The sequence below is a fragment of the Lampetra fluviatilis genome, chromosome 50 (assembly GCF_964198595.1).
Source record: "Lampetra fluviatilis chromosome 50, kcLamFluv1.1, whole genome shotgun sequence".
Classification (NCBI taxonomy): Eukaryota; Metazoa; Chordata; class Hyperoartia; order Petromyzontiformes; family Petromyzontidae; genus Lampetra; species Lampetra fluviatilis.
Genome location: NC_136324.1, coordinates 4,200,277 through 4,219,972, shown reverse-complemented (window position 1 = coordinate 4,219,972; position 19,696 = coordinate 4,200,277). Strand labels below are relative to the sequence as shown.

Here is a 19,696-nt window from a genome sequence, read left to right as displayed (position 1 = left end):
AACCACAATGCGTAATGGGTGTTAAGATACTACAGGGGGTGTCAGCGCCCACCCCCTCCATTTTCTAGACCGCGAACATCATTGCATTGATATTTACTGGAGAAAATGCATTGAATGTATTATTATAAACGTGGGCCCCTATTTATTTAGAACTACCCCATGCTGTGGGGATACGTGGTTGGCAGTAGAGGATAGTCTATCAAAATCCATTTCACGAAGGCTTAATACCCAGGTGAATTGTCCAACCCGCACTGACCAGCGCGAAGTATGATCAAATAAACCTCATTCAGCAGTGGATTTAAGATGAGAGGGCTGCACATCTTAATGTATCAATAATTAGCAAATTGATTTTGCAGTTTTAGTTTGTTCTCCCTTAAGACCTTATTGTAAAACCGTGTTTATAAGGTATTCTACATTTTAAGCTTTAATACAAAATGTAATTTCAGTTCTATTATTTACTGGTTCAAGTGTTTTATATACAACACGTTTTTGACAGCAGAGGGCGGTACAGCAAACTCGATTGCTACGCTCGTGGGGAACTTTGACGGGTCACGTGGCTCAGCGGTAGCGCGAGCCGTCCTCAATCGGTTGCGATTCAAATCCTGGTTAGGGGCCGTCCATAAATGACGTCACGCACCTGGGGGGGGAGGGGGGTCAAACATTTGTGACGATGTGTGACGAGGGGAGGGGGGTTTGAGAAATGTGACGTTACATCAAAATGCGCAACACGTTCTACTTAATGAAATATACTTTTAAAAAAAATGTTTTATCCTACATCAGAGTGCAGCGGCACATTAAATACGCACTACAATGACAATAGTTTAAAGCGATTTGAAGCATGTTTTATTTGGGGGGGGGGTAGAGCTTTGTGATGTCATATTTGAGGGGGGGGTCTGACTTTTTGTGTCGTCGTGACGAAGGGGGGAGGGGTCAAAAATCGTCCAAAACCGCGTGACATCATTTATGGACGGCCCCTTATGTGTTTGACTTAGCGTATCATCTCTAAAATATATATTACTTTGTATGTAAGTCAAAAGTGGTTGTCCTATGGTTAGACTCGCCCCCCCCCCCCCCCCCGAATGGAAACGTGTAAATTCCACCACTGGCTCATGGGTGTAAACAGATGAGCACCGCCTAAATAGGCCCCAAAAAATGTTTCGCTTTGTGGTTCATAATTCACCAAACCGCACTGACTGGCGTAGTGAAGTGTGGCCCATATAACCCACACGCACTGCACGACGTGATAAGGTCCTCATCCAGCAGCGGCACGCACAAAAACAACATTCGTCAATAACACTGTTGTAAAAATAACAAGATATCTAATCGGCGACGTTTCGGACAATGCCCCTTCAAAGCAATTGAACCTTCATCGCAACCAGCAGTGGACCGACAGCACATGGCGAATAACACGTGCAGGTTACAGTGGAGATCCGGGAAGCTAGCAGCGCATTTTACTGTTGCACATTCGCTCGTCACTCCGTCGCAAAGTGTACGAACACTTAATATTTTCTCCCTTAAATACATTCGGATAATTAAACCGATTTAATCGAAATCAAACTGGGAGATAAAATTATTACTACGCGCTGGCTATATTTGTCAAATGCTAAAGTTATTTTTTTTTATTAAATGAACTTGTCTCCCGCTCAGCCGGGTGCGCTCATTCGCCGCTATTTAAACAATACGGGAAGTTACCCAGTCCTCTCATCACCGCACAAATTAAATACATCTTCCTGAATTACCAACGCACGGACACGCATCATTCTATCATTTAGCGCAGACATCAGCAAGCGGCGCCCGAATTTAACATGTCTCGTCCCGGACCCCGACCCGGCACCTCTACGGCCCGCTGATCTTCAACCGAGAGGCTTCGGGCTGAAGATCCAGGCGAGGTCGGTCGTGCGTGGGAACTCCGACGGCGCTATCCAGAGGGAAGGAAGCGACGGCGCCCGGCAAGGATGGCTTTTGCGACCTCTGCGCTCGTCTTGCTGACATTCTGGGCGCTCGTGTCTGCCTTGGACGCGTTGATCCGGGTGAGTGAGAGGGATGAGAAGAGAGAGTGAGCGATAGGTGGGGGTTTACATAAAGCAAAGTTTAAAAATGTTAAATTAAATACAAAATTTTACGAAATGATGAACGAAGCAAAGTGCCGAATACACCGAGCATCTTCTTGTTTCCACTTATTGTAAAAAAAAGAGAAGGGTGGTGGGTGGGGGGTAAGTCATTGTTGTTGGTGAGTGACGTCACGGCGTTTGACAGAGCCCGGCTCTGCTGATGAGTCTCAGAGCAGAGGGAAACCGGCCTCGAGTTCGCCTGCTTAGTCGAATGACAGAACAATAATATCCTCACAATCGTCAATAACACCACCGTAATGGGGGGGGGGGGGGTATGAAGAAGGGTTATTGCCTGAAACGTCGCCATCTACAGGGCTGTATAAATATTTTTTTGTTTTTTTCTTCTTGGTTCTGTCGGTAAAGTCACGTAGAAGGGAAGTAATAAAATAATACAAATAAAACATAATAAAAATAATTCTCACGACGTTTCGGCCACAACGCAATCAGCCGTCCTCAGGTGGAGAACAGGTCCGTCAAGTAGACAGAGTCTGAATGGCAATATTTTGTCAAGACGCTCTTCACTCCTCCATCCCAGCATAAATAGTCGCTCCAAGCCTGGAGCGTGCCATTCAGACTCTGTCTACTTGACGGACCTGTTCTCCACCTGAGGACGGCTGCTTGCGTTGTGGCCGAAACGTCGTGAGAATTATTTTATTATGTTTTATTTGTATTATTTTATTACTTCCCTTCTACGTGACTTTACCGAAAGAACCAAGAAGATGAATCCCTGCAGTCACGAAAGCTTTAAATGGAAATTGTTTTTTTTGTTGTTGACAGCGTTAGTGTCCAATGTGTATCGCAAAAAACAATTGGACAAAGTATTGCTGAATTATAGCGGTCTATAAAACCAATGTGCTGACGTTTCTTGTAAATGATTTGCGTCTTTGCTCTCGTTGGTACATTCCCAACCTGCAATGTCCTAGAGCTCAGAATCAGAATATCTCTCTACCCTGGAGGAATCCGATGAGCTATAAAGCACTTTTTTCACACTGTCAACGGCCTTGCGCCGTGGTCGTCATGGCAACAACTCCTTAGCTTCAATGGTGCCTTGCCGGCTGACTTCATGATCAAATCTGAGTCTAAACGTTGACATGTGGAGACAGAAGGGAGCTAATGAGGGCTTGGGGTAAGCATCTACATCATTAGACCTCCTTTGCCAGTACCAAAATATAATAATATTTGCTTTGATAGTGCATTGTCTTTGAGCTGTACGCCTTTTGGCGTCATCTGGTCTAACTCCAATTGAGACGAGGCTCAAACGAAAGCTGTCTCTGGTGTGGACCAATCAGATTCAAGGACAATGCATATATTATCAGAGTGTTTTTTGTTTGCGTTTTGACTGCAAGTATTGTGGTTAATGCAGACACGAATCCTTGTAAAAAGGTTTCAGTTTTGTTGCCAGAAAAAAGGGGGAAAACCCCTATTATTATATTTAGGTACTGGCAAAGGAGGTCTAATGATATTGGTAAGTTTATAAGCCAACCCACCCAAACCCTTCCTCGGCAGGCCACGGTCCTATTTACATCAGGCTACACCGGTGTTCTACTCTGCAAGGCCCGCGGGCCACTGGCAGCCCCTGGTGGCCTTTAGTGCGGCCCCTGGCGTGCCGCCCCCCAACAATACGCAAAGAGTGACAACACCCCCCCCCCCATCATCATCGTGCTGCTGTCAAATGTGTGGCGGTCCTCGCACACACTGATGAAGTCTTCTCGGCAAAAGTGCCCCCCTCTGAAAATGAGTGAAGAGCACTGGACCACACCCCACCCCAGACGATGCTACGATACAACCGACCGACTGTGATAACCCAGTAAAAACGCGCAAAGTTGCGCTAACATCGGTGGGTTGTTTGCCCATCGTTCCATGTTTACTGGGAAGTAAGATGCGTTGTCCTGCCCCCGCACCTCCCATAAGCGTGGTTGGCTCGAAAGGATTTTAAAATGCATCCCTGGCTGTCGCCTGACGATGCTAGTTGTCATTACAGGCGAAACGTCGTACTCTAATTGTAAATGTTGTGGGTTTACTCGCCAACACACCGCTGTGCTGTACTAGTGACGAATTGGCACGTTGTGTTTACGTGACAAACCTTAGTCGTTGCCTGTGTCGGGTGGCGGCGGGTTTAACGACACATTTATATATTTATGCGATCTGACTAAAATAAACTTCTTATGGATACAAGATATGTTGTCCTTAAGACTCGCTCTCATCCCTCCATGGCGCGTGGCACAGGCGAGCTGGCTGGGTACGCGGTACGAGCATTGGATGACAACGCACAGCGTGACCGTGTCGCCTGGGCACGTGCGTTGGACCAGCACGATACTCAACCGGGCCTTCCTGCGAGCCGGACACTGGCGCCCTCGACTGCTGCACATCTGGTGGGGTCATCTGGGGGGGTGATGGGGGGGTTGTTTGACCATACTTCACCATGCTGGACAAACGAAAACATTGCTTATGAAAAAAGAATCGACTTTATCCTTTCCGGCAAAGGTGGTGTTGAGATGTTCAAACACCAAATAGACACCTATTACAAATCATCAATTCGCAACACGTGCTTGTGGGAAAACATGCAAACACACATACTTTGATAATAATGTGTGCATTGCCCTTGGAACTGATTGGCCTTCACTGGAGTGAGTCTCCTTGATGGCCTTATCTCACCACCGGTGTGAGACCAAAGAACGGCAAACAGCACAAAGGCAGTGCAAATAACAAGGCATTAATAGCTCGGGATGAGCAGTGATATCTGAAGTCTGTATTATCGCCAGAAATTGTAAAGCCTATTCTTTTTTCGTAATTTTTATACCGGCAAAAAAAGTGGCCCATACAGAAAACATTCCTCACCCCCTGCTCTCCACGATCCACCAACCCTTGCCTCCAAGGCGCCGTTAACTAAATTGGTGACGCAAAATGTCCATCTGCGATGATGGCGGGCAGACGAAAAGCATCGAGCGCGACGACGGACCAAAGCGTGACCGATTTAAGTCGAGATTAACTTATCCAGTCAGAGTGAAGACGCAAGGTCATTTTGGCGATGTTATTAAGAGGCCGCAGTGCACTGGGGAAGACCATCGATGGTTTGCTGGCTATATATGTACATAAATAAAATAAATTACTTGACCGAGTTCGCCGATTCGCCGACCTGATAATATTGGGGGATTGAGAATAGGTTTTCACCTTTTTTTTCTGGCAACAAACAGGTGTTAAGATGTTAAAACACCAATCTGAAACCTTTTACAAGGAATCATGTTACTGCATTAACCACAATACTTGTGGTCAGAATGCAAACAAAAAAATAACTACTAATATATGCATTGTCTTTGAAACTGATTGGTCCACACCAGAGATGGATTTCTTTTGAGCCTAGCCTTTTGGCGTCCTCTGGTCTAACACCGTTTTGAGACTAGGCTCAAAAGAAAGCTGTCTCTGGTGTGGACCAATCAGTTTAAAAGACAATGCATATATTATGAAAGTATGTTTTTTGTTTGCATTCTGACCACAAGTATTGTGGTTAATGCAGACATGGTTCCTTGTAAAAGGTTTCAGTTTGGTGTTTTAACATCTTAACACCTGTTTTGTTGCCAGAAAAAAGGGGAAAACCTATTCTCATATTTTAGTACTGGCAAAGGAGATCCCACGATATTGGGGAATTGTGGCGGAAAACGATGCACGCCTGACACGGTCATTTACGAACGAAGCGCGGACTTCAGCGTTTTGACCGCTTCAGTCGATAAGATTTAGGAGAACGACCGAGTGCAACCGACGGACTGGGACTCGACTCACGTTCCACAGGCCGTCCTCCACGGGGCTGAGACTGAGGCTTAAAGGAGAAAAAGCGCCGACCGAAAGCTCGAACGCCTCTTCCCGCTGCCTAGGTTCACAGCGGGGCTGGTGTTTGGGCTAGCCGGGATGGTGCTGTCCGTGGTGCTGCTAACCAGCAACCTCGCCAGCATGCTGAGGATCCTGCTTTTCCCGGCGCCAGCCCAACAGCAGCAGCAGCAGGTCCTGCAAGTCATTGTAAGTCTCCGCGCAGCAACCGCGTAGCAATCGTGCTTTTATGTTGCTGTTTTTGTTGAAACGTAGGCGTTCGCAGCCAACGTTATGGTTCATAATTGATTGGATTTTGTTGGGTGAGGCCACCTATTGGTCTGCTCAAATTTGTGTGGTAAAATCCTCCACAACCTGACATAGCCAAACAGATTGGAAAATCAATCGTGAATGGGACCTCACATTTTCGAATAAAAGAAACTAATTTTGAAAAGTAGCCTTTTTGTTTGTTGCCCTCCCTCCCACCTCCGATTAGCACGGTTGGCTACTTACAGTGCGAAAGAAGTTCAACATACGTATGTGAAGACTGTGTCAGCAAGTCTCGATGTGAAGACAGGGTGTCAGCGAGGCTGGATGCAAAGACACGGCGCCAGCAAGTCTGCAGGACTTTGGTTGGGAAATTCCCCAGAGTGTACAAAATAGGCAGTTGGGGAAATTCCCCCAGATTAATCCACGAGGATAAAAGCAGGGCAAGAAGGGGTGTTCGGGGTTATCGAGAGGGACTCGGGCCATCGTCACTGTCTTCACGTCATCACTATCTGCTCGGTCATACGATCTCCACGTCGTCATTATTTCATGACGACGTGGTCCTAAGCCACATTACGTGCATTTAAAGAAACCTCTACAGCTCGTGTCCAGAGCCATTACACATACATTGACACTAAGGCCAGTTGATGGGATACTTTGCGGGCAGAATTATAGTTTTCTGTGTGGGTCTGTGGGTCTGTTTGTGGGTATATAGGTCCTTCTTTGGGTATATGGGTCTTTGTGTAAGCTTGTGGGTTCCTCTGCAAGTCTGTGGATCTCTGTGTAAATCTATGGGTGTCTGTGGGTCTTTGTGTGGGAATATAGGTAACTGTTTGACTCCATGAACGTGAGTCTGTTTCAGTCGGTGAATGGTGGGAGAGACTGTCAGAACAGATCTGAGGGGTCACGTATCGACTGTGAGATCTGACAGAGGGTTGAATGATTGCGCCCCGTGTGTGCGTGCGTGCGTCTGCGTACCCCGACAGGTACCAGGCGTGAACTTGCCGCTGTCTCAAGCCTCTTACTTCTTCCTCGCCGTGCTGCTGAGCGGCGTCGTGCACGAATTCGGCCACGCCGTGGCGGCAGTCAAGTAACCAGCGCATCCTTCATCATCGCCATAACAATCATCATTTCTATTTTTTACGTAACAGAAAAAAACACGTGACGCATTTCTCAATAACACTGCCCTTAAGTGAAGAATATCTAATTGATGACGTTTCAGTCAATGGCCCTTCTTCATAATGCATAAATAGAGGCGCCTCCATTGTCTGTTGTACATTTTCGCGTTTAAGGCCACCGTGCCATTGACGAATGTGGTGAGTTTGTTGCTGTTTGTGCACCACCATCACCACAGCTGTCAACCCCTTATCAGTGCTCGACCTTATTACAAACCAATTCAGACCTTACAGGTCACCCCGTGCCCTTAGAAATCTCTACGTTCATCCTACGAAAGTCCTATCGCAAGGGTGAAACACAAACACACGGACGATCATTTTGTTTCCCGTAATTAAAACGGCTGTACAACCTATGCACCTGAAAACACGTTTGAAAGGGCACCGCCAGTGGCGTTTGTGCCTGTGTGTCGGTGTGACACAAGGTCACTCAGCACCTGGCCTGCCCGCGGGCATTAGTCTGCCGGTAGGGGGCGACGGTGGCCACTGTGCGTGCAATCCCAATGGAGCAATGTGCGAGTAAATCTCCGAATTGCACCGTGACACCGGCACACAATGGCCTAGTCTGTCGAAGGACATCACGGGTATCTTTAACATCCACTGTAAAGCGGACGCCGCATTCCCCACGGTTAATGCACTCGCAGTAATAACCAGGGCGGGCAGCCGCATTCAAACCGCGGACCACCGCAACGAACGTGCTTCCACTGCGCCGTGTCATCGCCCCCCTCCCCGCATTGTCACCATCATCAGCAATTATTTATCCACTGCTGGATGAGGGCCTCCCCCCCCCCCCCCCACAATGCATTGCCGTCTCAGACTCTCATGCAGAGCGACAATCCACGGTAGCTCCTGCACGCGAGTCCAATTTTGTCATTCCCGTATCCGCGACGGATGCTACACACACTGCTCTGAATTTTTAAAATAAAAATTACCAGCTGTTCACCCGTTTGTATTTCCAAACTGCCCTCTGCGTGGTACAAATCAGGAGATCGGTGGAAGCGGAGGATTCAATTCCCTTAGTGGATTGCTCTATAAATGTTTGATTGAGAGCGCACGGTAAATATTTGAAGTGAAACCACATTGACGGCTAAAATGTATTGGATAGGAAAAAATGAACAGAGTGAAACCTTGTAGAGGTGGCTGGGTGGCTCAGTGGGGGGGGTGGGTCTGGTTCATAATCTCTGTGTCGGATACGCTCAGCCAGCACTGCTGAGATCTTGGGTTTTAGTCCACGCAGCCACCTCTGATTACGCCGGGTTCTCAAGTGTAGCAAGTTGATGGCCCCAGCGATGGTCATCGATGAATGCACAGAAGGGTTAAATTTGGTTCTGCACTGAATTTGCCTGAATTGCAGCTCCGAGAATTAGAAATATCTGTTTGGGCGTGATCCGCCGAGCATTAACCTCCGTGCCCAGAGTGGGTGGGAAGCTGCTGCCCTCATAGCGCAGAGGTCACTCGTTCCACGATATTACATTTCCGTGAGCCGCTCTCTTCATTCGAGAGGCTGCACTTCCCTGTGAAAGATCCGAAGGGGCACTTCATCTTGCGACGTGACGCCGATAGCACAGTTGTGTAGAGAAGCTCCCAGCAGCGCGTGGTGCGAAACGCCGGACATCGTGCCGAACAACGCGCACCATGACCCGAGGACAAAATTGATAAAGGGACATTCCGTCACCTCCACATACTCAAGTGCCTCCACTTAACAAGTAAAAGTATTTCTTACACAACCCATCGGCCGCTCGGCCTTCTGGGAGTGCGTCATTTTCAGGAGCATTGGGTCAAAACAAGCAACTTTTAAAAAGCATCGCTTGGCGATGCTGTGTTGGCCGCGGCGCATGAGCAAAGACAAACACGGGGAAAAAAAACACATCGACGTGTCCGTCGATAATAGAGCGGCCTTCAAAGGCGGCGTGTACGACGTTTCGGGCAGTGGCCCTTCTTCAGAGCGCATCGGAGCTCAGAGCCGCGCCGCTTCCGCGCGCGCCGTGTTTGCCACAGGGAGCAGGTTCGCGTCAACGGCTTCGGCTGTTTCCTGTTCGTCCTCTACCCCGGAGCCTTCGTGGAGCTGCACACCCCGCACCTGCAGCTCGCCTCCCCCAGCCAACAGCTGCGCATATTCTGCGCAGGTACGAGCGCGGCGGGATACGAGACACGCGGCGGGAGCCAGGGCCGGCTTTGATCGAAGCTCGCGGGCTAGCATGACGTGACTTTGGCAGCGGAGGTTCAACGAGAGAATGCGTCCGTGACGTGACTTTTAAACTAAATTCACCTTTTTTATTTGACAACGTAAGGCACACTGAGCGACGTAGCTCTTTTTCAGCAGCAACCTGGCTGTCACGAATGATGGCTCAACGAAGTGGCTTATCGCGTGGGGATTTAGAGAAGCCAAATACTCTTAAACGAACGTTGTGGAGGGAATAACCGGAGGGCCCGGAGAAAAATCAACGTGACCACGGGGAGAATATGCAAACTCCAAATATAAAGGCGTCAGGGTCGGGATTGAACCCACGACCTCCTGTACACCAGGCGAGTTAACATCTCGCCACCATAGGAAGGTCTTGAGCTGGAACTTTAATGAAGCGGTACTGATTTAATTGTCAACACCGCCCAACTGTGATTTGAACTCTCGACCTTTTGACTGCAAGCCACTCGCTCTACCGCTAAACTACCTTACCGGTTAGTAACACACATGGACAAGGCACGGCTAGTGGATGTCCACTACAGAGATGGAGCCACAAAATCGGGAGCCGGTTGGATAGACCACGGCCGATGGTGGTGATGATGATGACGCACGTGTGCTGCGTGACAGGTGTTTGGCACAACTTCGTGCTGGTGGTGGTGGCCGCGCTGGCGCTGCTGCTCATGCCCTGGGCACTGGCGCTGTTCTACCGGACCGGCGCTGGGGCCCTCGTCACGGCCGTGGTTGAGGTGCGTCATCCGTGTCTCATAAGTTTCACTTCATCGTCTGTAATGATAATAATAACGACGATTAGTAAAACGTGATTCCTAGATGATGGAAAGTAGCATCTCCAACTATTATCCATTTCCGATTCGTAACTTTCTCCACCCGACACGGCCAATTAATAAAATTGTCACGTGATGAACAAACGTGGCCAATATTTTTTTACCGCTGCAGCAGCTCCACTGTTGTAGCTGTTGGAGAGCGATCAACACACGTTTAACGATCGTGTGAGGACATTACGCCGGTCATTACAAGCAGCATCTTCTCTGCCTCTCCAGCCTCTCTACGTGTTGTGAAGAAGAAGCTCTTGGCTGAAATATTGTCTGCTACATACTTATCCTTGACGGCCACACAGTGTCATTGACGAACGCATTGAGTGTTTTAAATAATTAAACAGTAAGCACGTAGCGATTTCTCACTCGGTCGGCTGTTGGCCCTTACCTGCTCATTAGGCTCCTCGCACGAGCGCTCACAGTCACCGTCTGCCACCCCACACCGCCCCCACGCCCCCCCCACCTCTCACACAGTCGTAGCGAGAGTTTGTGACCTGAGGATATGGCGTCACGCAGCCGGACTTTCACAGCGCCAAGCAACAACGAGCGTCTGGCATCTTGGACGCAATTCGACAATGTGTCGTGGCCAATTAATATTATAATGATAATGAGTTGTGTTTGAAGGAGACGCCCTCCTAAACGCTGGGGCATCTCAGAAAGGACCCTCCTGAACAAAAGTCCTTTGACTTGACGTGGCTTTTGTGGATAAATAACTGATGATCATTATCAGTATATATCACAGAACACCATCAACGTTGTGACAGATAAATCGATAGATCGATTGATCGACCGGTCACCTGGTTGATGCCACGGTGGCGAGACGTTAGCTACCTCGCCTGGTATACAGGTCGTCGGTTCGATCCCGACCCTGACGCCTGAATGTTTGGAGTTTGCGCCTCTCTCCCCGTGGTCGTGTGGATTTTTCTCCGGCCCCTCCGGTTTTTCCCTCCGCATTTAGAATCAACAACGCGCGTTTTAGAGTATTTGGCTGCTATAAATGTCCACGTGATGATAAGTCACTTCCGCTGAGCTATCATTTGCGGCTTCTGATAAAAGAGCTAAGATAGCTAAGTTGGGCCTTACACGTGGTAAAATAAAAAAACTACTTTTTATCTTCTTGGTTCTTTCGGTAAAGTGACGTAGAAGGGAAGTAATAAATAATAAAAATAAAACATAATAAAATATTTTATTATATTTTCATCTTCTTGGTTCTTTCGGTAAAGTCACGTAGAAGGGAAGTAATTAAATAATAAAATTAAAACATAATAAAATATTTTATTATGTTTTAATTTTATTATTTAATAATAAAATATTTTATTATGTTTTAATTTTATTATTTAATAAAATAATAAAAATAAAACATAATAAAATATTTTATTATGTTTTATTTTTATTATTTTATTACTTCCCTTCTACGTGACTTTACCGAAAGAACCAAGAAGATGAATCCCTGCAGTCACGAAAGCTTTAAATCGAAATAAAACAACTTTTTAGTTTAAATAGACCTCTTGACCCCCCCCACCCCCACCACCGTACGCCGAGCGCAGGACTCTGGTGTGGGCGGCGGGCTGGGCCTGCGCGTGGGCGACGTGGTCACGACGGTGGGCGAGTGCCGTGTGGACGGAGCTGCGCGCTGGGCCGGCTGCCTGGTGGAGGAGGCGGCCAGACCGGCGCGGGGCTTCTGCTTGTCGAGCGCCAGCCTGCACTTCCTGCTGCTGCAGCGACCCGCACCCGGTGAGGGGGGCACGACCACGACTGCCTTTGCAACAGATGATGGTCATGATGGTGATAATATCCACGATACATTTGTATTTTTTTGGGGGGGTTAGATCGCGTAAATATGAATGCGTCGTTAAACCCGCCATGAGCCGACACAGCCCAATTAGTGAGGTTTGTCACTAAACAAAACGTGCCAATTAGTTACGAGTTCAGCACGCCGCTGTGTCGGAGAGGAAACCCACAACATTTTACATTTGAGTACGACATTTGGCTGGTGATTACAACCAACTTCATCAGGCGGTTTTGCCAAAATTGCGAAGAAGTCTTCGTGTTTTGGGTCTTAAATGAAACAAAAATCGCCTTTATTATGGATAATATTGGTCACGAAAGCCTACCTGTTAAACGATAATAATCATTGTGATTTGTTTGGGAAGAGCCTCCCTCCCCTGTACACCACGGTGACTCGGAGAAGCTGCACACGCGATGAGCGACTTGCGTCGCATCTCATCTCGACACATTTCCGAAGAAGAATCTTTATCTTCTTGGTTCTTTCGGTAAAGTCACGTAGAAGGGAAATCATAAAATAATAAAAATGAAAACAATGAAATACAATTCTCACGACGTTTCGGCCACAACGCAAGCAGCCGTCCTCAGGTGAAGAACAGGTCAGTCTTCAGGTCCGACAGACCTGTTCTTCACCTGAGGACGGCTGCTTGCGTTGTGGCCGAAAGGTCGTGAGAATTGTATTTTATTATGTTTTATTTTGTATTATTTTATTATTTCCCTTCTACGTGACTTTACCGAAAGAACCAAGAAGATGAATCCCTGCAGTCACGAAAGCTTTAAATCGAAGAATCTTTATTTGGGCTGGAGGAATCCTATGAGCCGCGAAGCTCCTTTTGCACACGTTCATTTGGCAGGGCACCCCCTGCGGCACTCGTTGACTCGGTTGCAGCGGCGGTGCAAGGTTATGGAATTTCGCGTGCGGCGACGATGACGATGACGGCGGTGATGCCGTGTGCCGTAGTGTACCGCCGGGACGACGGGAGCGTTGAGTGCTGTCGGAACGGCAGCGAGACTGACCTCTGCTTCTCCTACTCCTCTTCCTACGCGAAGGATTACACCACCAAGGTACATCACCACCATCATCTCCATCATCACTATCATCATCACCATCAGCACGATCATCATCATCGATGATCGACCCTCAACATCGTCATGAATGGAATATTCATCATCACCATTATCATCACCACCACGATCATCTTCATCGCTATCATCACCATTATCAGCACCAACACCACCATCATCATTATTACGATAATCGTCACCATCAGCATGATCATCATCCGTGATCGACCGTCAACATCGTCATAAATGGAATATTCATCATCACTATCATCAGCATCATAGAACCTCCATCGCCATCATCACCATTATCATCATCACCATCATCACCATTATCATCACCACCACCACCATCATCATCACCATTATCATCACCACCACCACCATCACCATTATCATCACCACCACCACCATCATCACCATTATCATCATCATCACCATTATCATCATCACCACCACCATCATCACCATTATCATCACCACCACCACCATCATCATCACCATTATCACCACCATCACCATTATCACCACCACCATCACCACCATCACCACCATCACCACCATCACCGTCCCCTCGTCATCGTCTGTGCGTGCCCGCGCGTGTGGGCAGTACGCGTGCCTGCCGGTGCGCAGGGTGCTGGGCGAGAGCCGGGCGTGCGGGAGCAATGCGGATTGCCGGGGAGCGGCAGCGGCGGCGGCCGGTGGAGGTGGCGGCGGTGGCGGCGACGCTGGCGCGCTGTGCGTGTGGCCGGCGCTGGGGAACGGCACGCGGCTACTGCGCCTGGTGCACGCCCCGCGGCCGCACACGCTCTACGTGGGGCACCCCCTGCAGCCGCTCTACTCGGGTCGGCTTTACCAACACAAAATATCGACAGATAATAACGTTTTCTTGGTTCTTTCGGTAAAGTCACGTAGAATGGAAATAATAAAATAATAAAAATACAACATAATAAAATAATTCTCACGACGTTTCGGCCACAACGCAAGTAGCCCGTCCTCAGGTGGAGAACAGGTCTGTCGAGAAGACATTCTACGTGACTTTACCAAAAGAACCAAGAAGATGAATCCCTGCAGTCACGAAAGCTTTAAATCGAAAGATGATAATGTTCCAAAAAATGTTGAGTTTCTTTTTTATTTTTCGTTTATTAAGTCGTAGTCTTTCGCGACCAATATTGTCCACCTATTACGGATATATTATATATATTTAGAATCGGCGTATTTATTTAGACTGCAGGAATCCGATGCGTTTTGATGCTCTTTTTCACAGATGTCCAGTCGTGGTCGTGTATTGCACGCGATAGATCGCAGTGGTAGTGTGGTGCGCTAACCTTAACACGACCGTTCCTCACATTAACACACACCGCATTGCTCACGTACATACACGCACACAATGACACGCACAGACCGCATTGAACACACACGCAACTCACACTCACCGAGGTCACACACACACACACGCGACGTTACACATGCCATATTAAAGACTCACGATTACACACACACCAAATCAAAACGTGCGCGCAATCATAAATGGATACAATTACACGCAGAATTATGCTCGCGCATACACGATTGGGCACGCGCGCACACGATTAGGTACGCACAATTACAATACATTATACACAGACCGCACAATTACACATGCATGCATCACATTACACACACACACATACACCGTTTCAAAGACAAATACCCCCATTGTAGCCTTAACAGACTGTTGGACAACTGCTGTTAGTGAGTAGCAGAGGTGGGACAAAGTCATTGTTATGCAAGTCCAAGTCGAGTCGCAAGTCATCAAATTCATGACTCGAGTCTGACTCGAGTCCAAGTCACATGACTCGAGTCCACATCTCAGAGGTGGGACAAAGTCATTGTTATGCAAGTCCAAGTCGAGTCGCAAGTCATCAAATTCATGACTCGAGTCTGACTCGAGTCCAAGTCACATGACTCGAGTCCACACCTCTGGTGAGTAGCGTATATGAAGGCCGGCCGGCACTGCACACGAGTGGGTGGGGTGGCCAACGCCACGGCTACACAAAGACAAAGATCCCCCGTGTAGCCTCAACAGACTGTAGGAGCAATTGCTGTTAGCGAACACCTATGAAGGTCGGCACGGCACATGAGTTGGGTGGCCAGCACCATGCCCGGCCACCTTTATCTCCCCAGTGGTGATGCTTACACACCGCACCAGGTGCTCATTTCAGGCTAAGTCGACCTAGGGGAGGCCCAGGACTGGTTCAGATAATCGTCACTGGTGATGGCCGTGAGCGTCAATCGAACTCGGGTCGCCAGGCTCGTAGCGCAGAGCGGGTAACCGCTACACGACTGCTCTACACACAGGCACACAGACACCACTCACACACGCGCGTGCAATCACGTGCACATCTACCGAAATAGCTGCGCTCGCTCAAAGAAATAAGCCATTAATGTTACAGAGGCACTTCCAGTGAGATGCTATTATTTTTTAAGTAAAATCTGTTGATATTATTTTGTAATGAGATTCTGTCTCATCCCACCCCCAGTCACGATGAGCGACTACGTGCCGAGATTCACCTTCCTCTCCATACACCTGCCTACCATGCTGGAAACTTTCTGCAAGTAAGTTCACAGTACATTAGGTGGCCGAGCGAGCGGGTGGGTGGGTGAGTGAGAGAGTTGGTGAGTCGGCGGGCGGGCGGGCGGGCGAGTGGGCGATTGTGTGGGCGGATTAGTGAGTGAGTGGGTGGGTGTGTTTTAAGTGACCGGGTGAGTTTGGGGCTAGATAAATGAGTGTGAAAATGGCTGCATGCCCGGACAGACTAGATTTAGACCATCAGCCCACTACACTCGAGGACCTGGTTTATTACCCTCGCTTGTGTGGCTGAAACCCAGATTCTAACCCAGGCTGTCAGCGGTGCCAGCCGGCACTCTGACACGTGTGTCACCCGGCCACCCACAAATGAGTCACAATACCTTTGCTGATTTCGTCAAGGAGCATAAACCATCACGCAAACTGTGGTCATCCTCGCAGCAGCTTTTGGCTCACCTTCGAACAAAGACTGTGACCGCATCGCGCACTTTCAGATGCGCTTCTGCGGCCGTCTGGAACGCTCTTTACGATATCGGGAAGCCACTGGAGCTATACACTGTTAAATCTAAATTGAATACTGATTTTTTCAGAACCGCTTTTTGTGTTTAGTTTGTTGTCCTTCCCCCGGGCACCCCTGATTCGCACGGTTTGGCTACGTACGCTGCGAAAAACGTATCAGCACACATACATGAACACGGTTCCCTGCTACTACTACTGCCACCACCACCCAGGTACCTGGTGTCGCTGTCGGGAGCGCTGGCGCTGGTGAACTCGGTCCCATGCTTCGCCCTCGACGGACAGTGGATCCTGACGGCGCTGCTTGAGCTGGTGCTGACGGGGCACGAATGCGTCGCCTCCTGGGTGCTGCTGGGTGGCACCGCCCTGCTGGCAGGCAACGTTTGCCTGGGGATGTGGACGTTGGTCGCCGGGCAGATGTAACCGGCAGATGTAACCGACAGATGTAACCGGCGCCGCCGCGCCAGAGGTCGCAAACGGGTTTTGATTCCTTACCCGTACCAGTACCCGGCCGCACCAGGGTCGCAAACGGGTACCCGTACCCGTACCCGGCCGTACCCGTACCCTACCCGTACCCGGCCGGGTACGGGTAGTCGGGTATCTGGTAGGGTACGGGTATCGGGTACCCGGTTGCGACCTCTGCGCCGCGGTGGCGAGATGTTTACTGCCTCGCCTGATGTACAGGAGGTCGTGGGTACGATCCCGACCCTGACGCCTGCTGCTGTATATTTGGAGTCCGCGTGTCTCTCTCCCCGTGGTCGCGTGGATTTTTCCCTCCGGTTTTCCCGTCCACATGCAGACTCGACGTGCGTTGAGAGTATTTTGCCGCTGTAAATTCCCACGCGATAAGCCCACTCCGTTGAGCTGCCATTTGTTATCGCCAGGTCGCTTCTGAAATCGAGCTACACAGCTCAGTGAGGCCTTACCTGGTCAAATAAAAAAACAGCGGTCGCGGTGGCAGCAACCGCCGGTGCCGCCAGGCTTGCGCTGTGCAGGAGAGCCGTCGTGTATTTTTATTATTTTTATTTAAAAGAGCTTGTTGCGAAATGAAGAAAAAAAATTTAACGGGTAGCGTCGATAACACTGTGTGGCCTTGCAAGGAATAACAAGGTGTACGATGAGCGGAGTTTCGCAGGCAACGGGCGTTCTCCGTAGCGCGTTGCGAAGCGCCAACATGCGCGGAGACTTGGGAGGTCTCGCCTTGGCCACAACTGTTGATGCAAATTCTAGATTTGAAGTTTTCGTGACTGCAAGGATTCATACTCTTAGTTCTTTCGGTAAAGTCACGTAGGTAAAAAATGAAATTAAAATTAACAAAAAAAAATTACGACCTTTCGGAGACAACACAAGTCTCCGTCATCAGGTGGGACTGTCACAGCCAGATTTGCTGCATCAGCAATTTTTATTTTTTTTACCTACGTGACTTTACCGAAAAACTAAGAGTATGTTGATGCAAATCCCAGGGCTTAAATGGTCATGGAACACTTTCTGCGCCCCCCCCTACCCCCTGCCTGCCTCCCGGGGAAAACGGAATGGCTTTGGTGGAGTTGAACGTGGGAACAAGGAAATATTTTTCAGAGCTCAGCCCCGGACAGCTCCTCTATTGAACTTCAGCCGCCGATGGCCACCACACCTCGGCAATCCGTTCTCGCCCTCTGGTCAGATCCCACAGATGCGGCGGGCACAGGAGATACGCTGCGACCTCTCATGTTCCCGCCTAAGCGTACCCCACCATCTGATCTCAAGGTCTTCTCTTTCCCCTTGGTCAGAAAGACGACTTCTCACAAAAAATGCGTGTTCGTTTTATCCCTCCACAATTATTCGAGGCCCACGCACGATCAAATTTTGTGTTGTTGTTCGCGTTAGGCTGCGTAAACGGATCTGGACAAATCCGTGCCGTACGAAACCCCTCCAGCCACCGACCGCGGGCCAAACGGAATAAAATTGCTACGTGGGTGTACGAGCGTCGGAAGTGAATGACGTGCCAATTTTCCCGATCGTTTCAGCTCGCTCACCGGCGGCGAGCTGAAGAATGATTCTCGCAGCCACGCGGGCTAAGACCTTTTGGCGCTTGCTGGATGTGTCTGGCTGGAGGTTCGCAGGCGTGTTTACCCCCAAGAGGAAATACATCTGGTGACTTTGACAGATTTGTCGTTTTAATCGGAACAATTTTTTTTCTTTTTACAATGACAATAAAACTTGCAAAAACGTTTTGCGGCCCAGGTTCCCACTGCGTTGCGTTGCCTCTCGCGTCTCTGCGTCTGAAATCAGCTCGAGCCTCCTGTGTGGTCATGTGGCTTCTGCGTGGTCACCACCGCTTTGAATAGCCCTCTCGGCTTGCCCCTTGTGGTAACACAACAATGCATGGTAACACAACAATGCATGGTAACACAACAATGCATGGTAACACAATGACAAAGTGCTGCTTGCGAGCACCTATGAAGGCTGGAACATTACACGATTTGGTGGGTAACCAACAATACACCCGACCGCCTTTGTCTTCCCAGTGGCGATGTTAACACATCCCACCGGGTACTCGTTTAAGGCTGAGTCGACCTAGGAGATGCCCATGACCGGTTCAGATAATCGCAATGGTGTTGGCCGTGAGCGGGAATCGAACGCGGGTGGCCTGGTTCGTAGTGCAGCGCGCTAACCACTGAACTACCGCTCCCCACATGGTAACACAAAGACAAAGATCCCCTATGTAGCTTTTAACAGACTGTTGGGTCAAGTGCTGTTAGCGAGCACCTATGAAGGCCGGCACGGCACACGAGGGTGTGGGTGGCCAGCACCACCCCCGGCTGCCATTGTGGTAACACACATGGTAAGGGGCCGTCCATAAATGACGTCACGCACCTAGGGGGGGGGTGGTCAGACATTTGTAACGGTGTGACGAGGGGGGGGGGTTTGAGAAATGTGACGTCACATCAAAATGCGCAACTTTAAATAAATATAGACAACACGTTCTACTTAATTAAATCGACTTTTTAATACATGTTTTCTCCTATAACATCAGAGTGCAGCGCCAAATTAAATACGCACTACAATGACAATAGTTTAAAGCGATTCGAAGCATGTTTTATTTTTTATGGGGGGGGCAGAGCTTTGTGACGTCATATTTGAGGGGGGGTCTGACTTTTTGTGACGCCGTGTGACGAAGGTGGGGGGGGTAAAAAATCGTCCAAAATCGCGTGACGTCATTTATGGACGGCCCTTAACGCACACACTTGGCAAGACAGCCGTGGTAATCCGTTGCGGCGGAGGGTAAACGTGGGAGCGCGTTCGTGACATCCGGACACCATGACCCAAACATCGAGTGTTATTTTTGTTTTATTTTGTTGTTCACAAAATTGCGTTGCTTAGCAGCATCGTGAGTGCCAGCAGTAACACTGCAAGTC

At 49.0% G+C, this 19,696-nt stretch overlaps 1 protein-coding gene across 1 annotated transcript; it reads left to right on the top strand.

Annotated features, from left to right (window-relative positions):
* The first annotated feature begins 1,688 nt into the window (after positions 1–1,688).
* Positions 1,689–18,515, top strand: MBTPS2 (membrane bound transcription factor peptidase, site 2). Its single transcript, XM_078878266.1, has 11 exons — positions 1,689–2,030; positions 4,338–4,483; positions 5,981–6,122; positions 7,166–7,269; positions 9,350–9,477; positions 10,161–10,279; positions 11,914–12,100; positions 13,113–13,216; positions 13,824–14,058; positions 15,736–15,811; positions 16,514–18,515. The coding sequence occupies exons 1-11, from the start codon at positions 1,956–1,958 to the stop codon at positions 16,719–16,721; spliced, it is 1,524 nt and encodes a 507-aa protein (XP_078734392.1). The 5' UTR covers positions 1,689–1,955; the 3' UTR covers positions 16,722–18,515.
* The last annotated feature ends 1,181 nt before the right edge of the window (positions 18,516–19,696 follow it).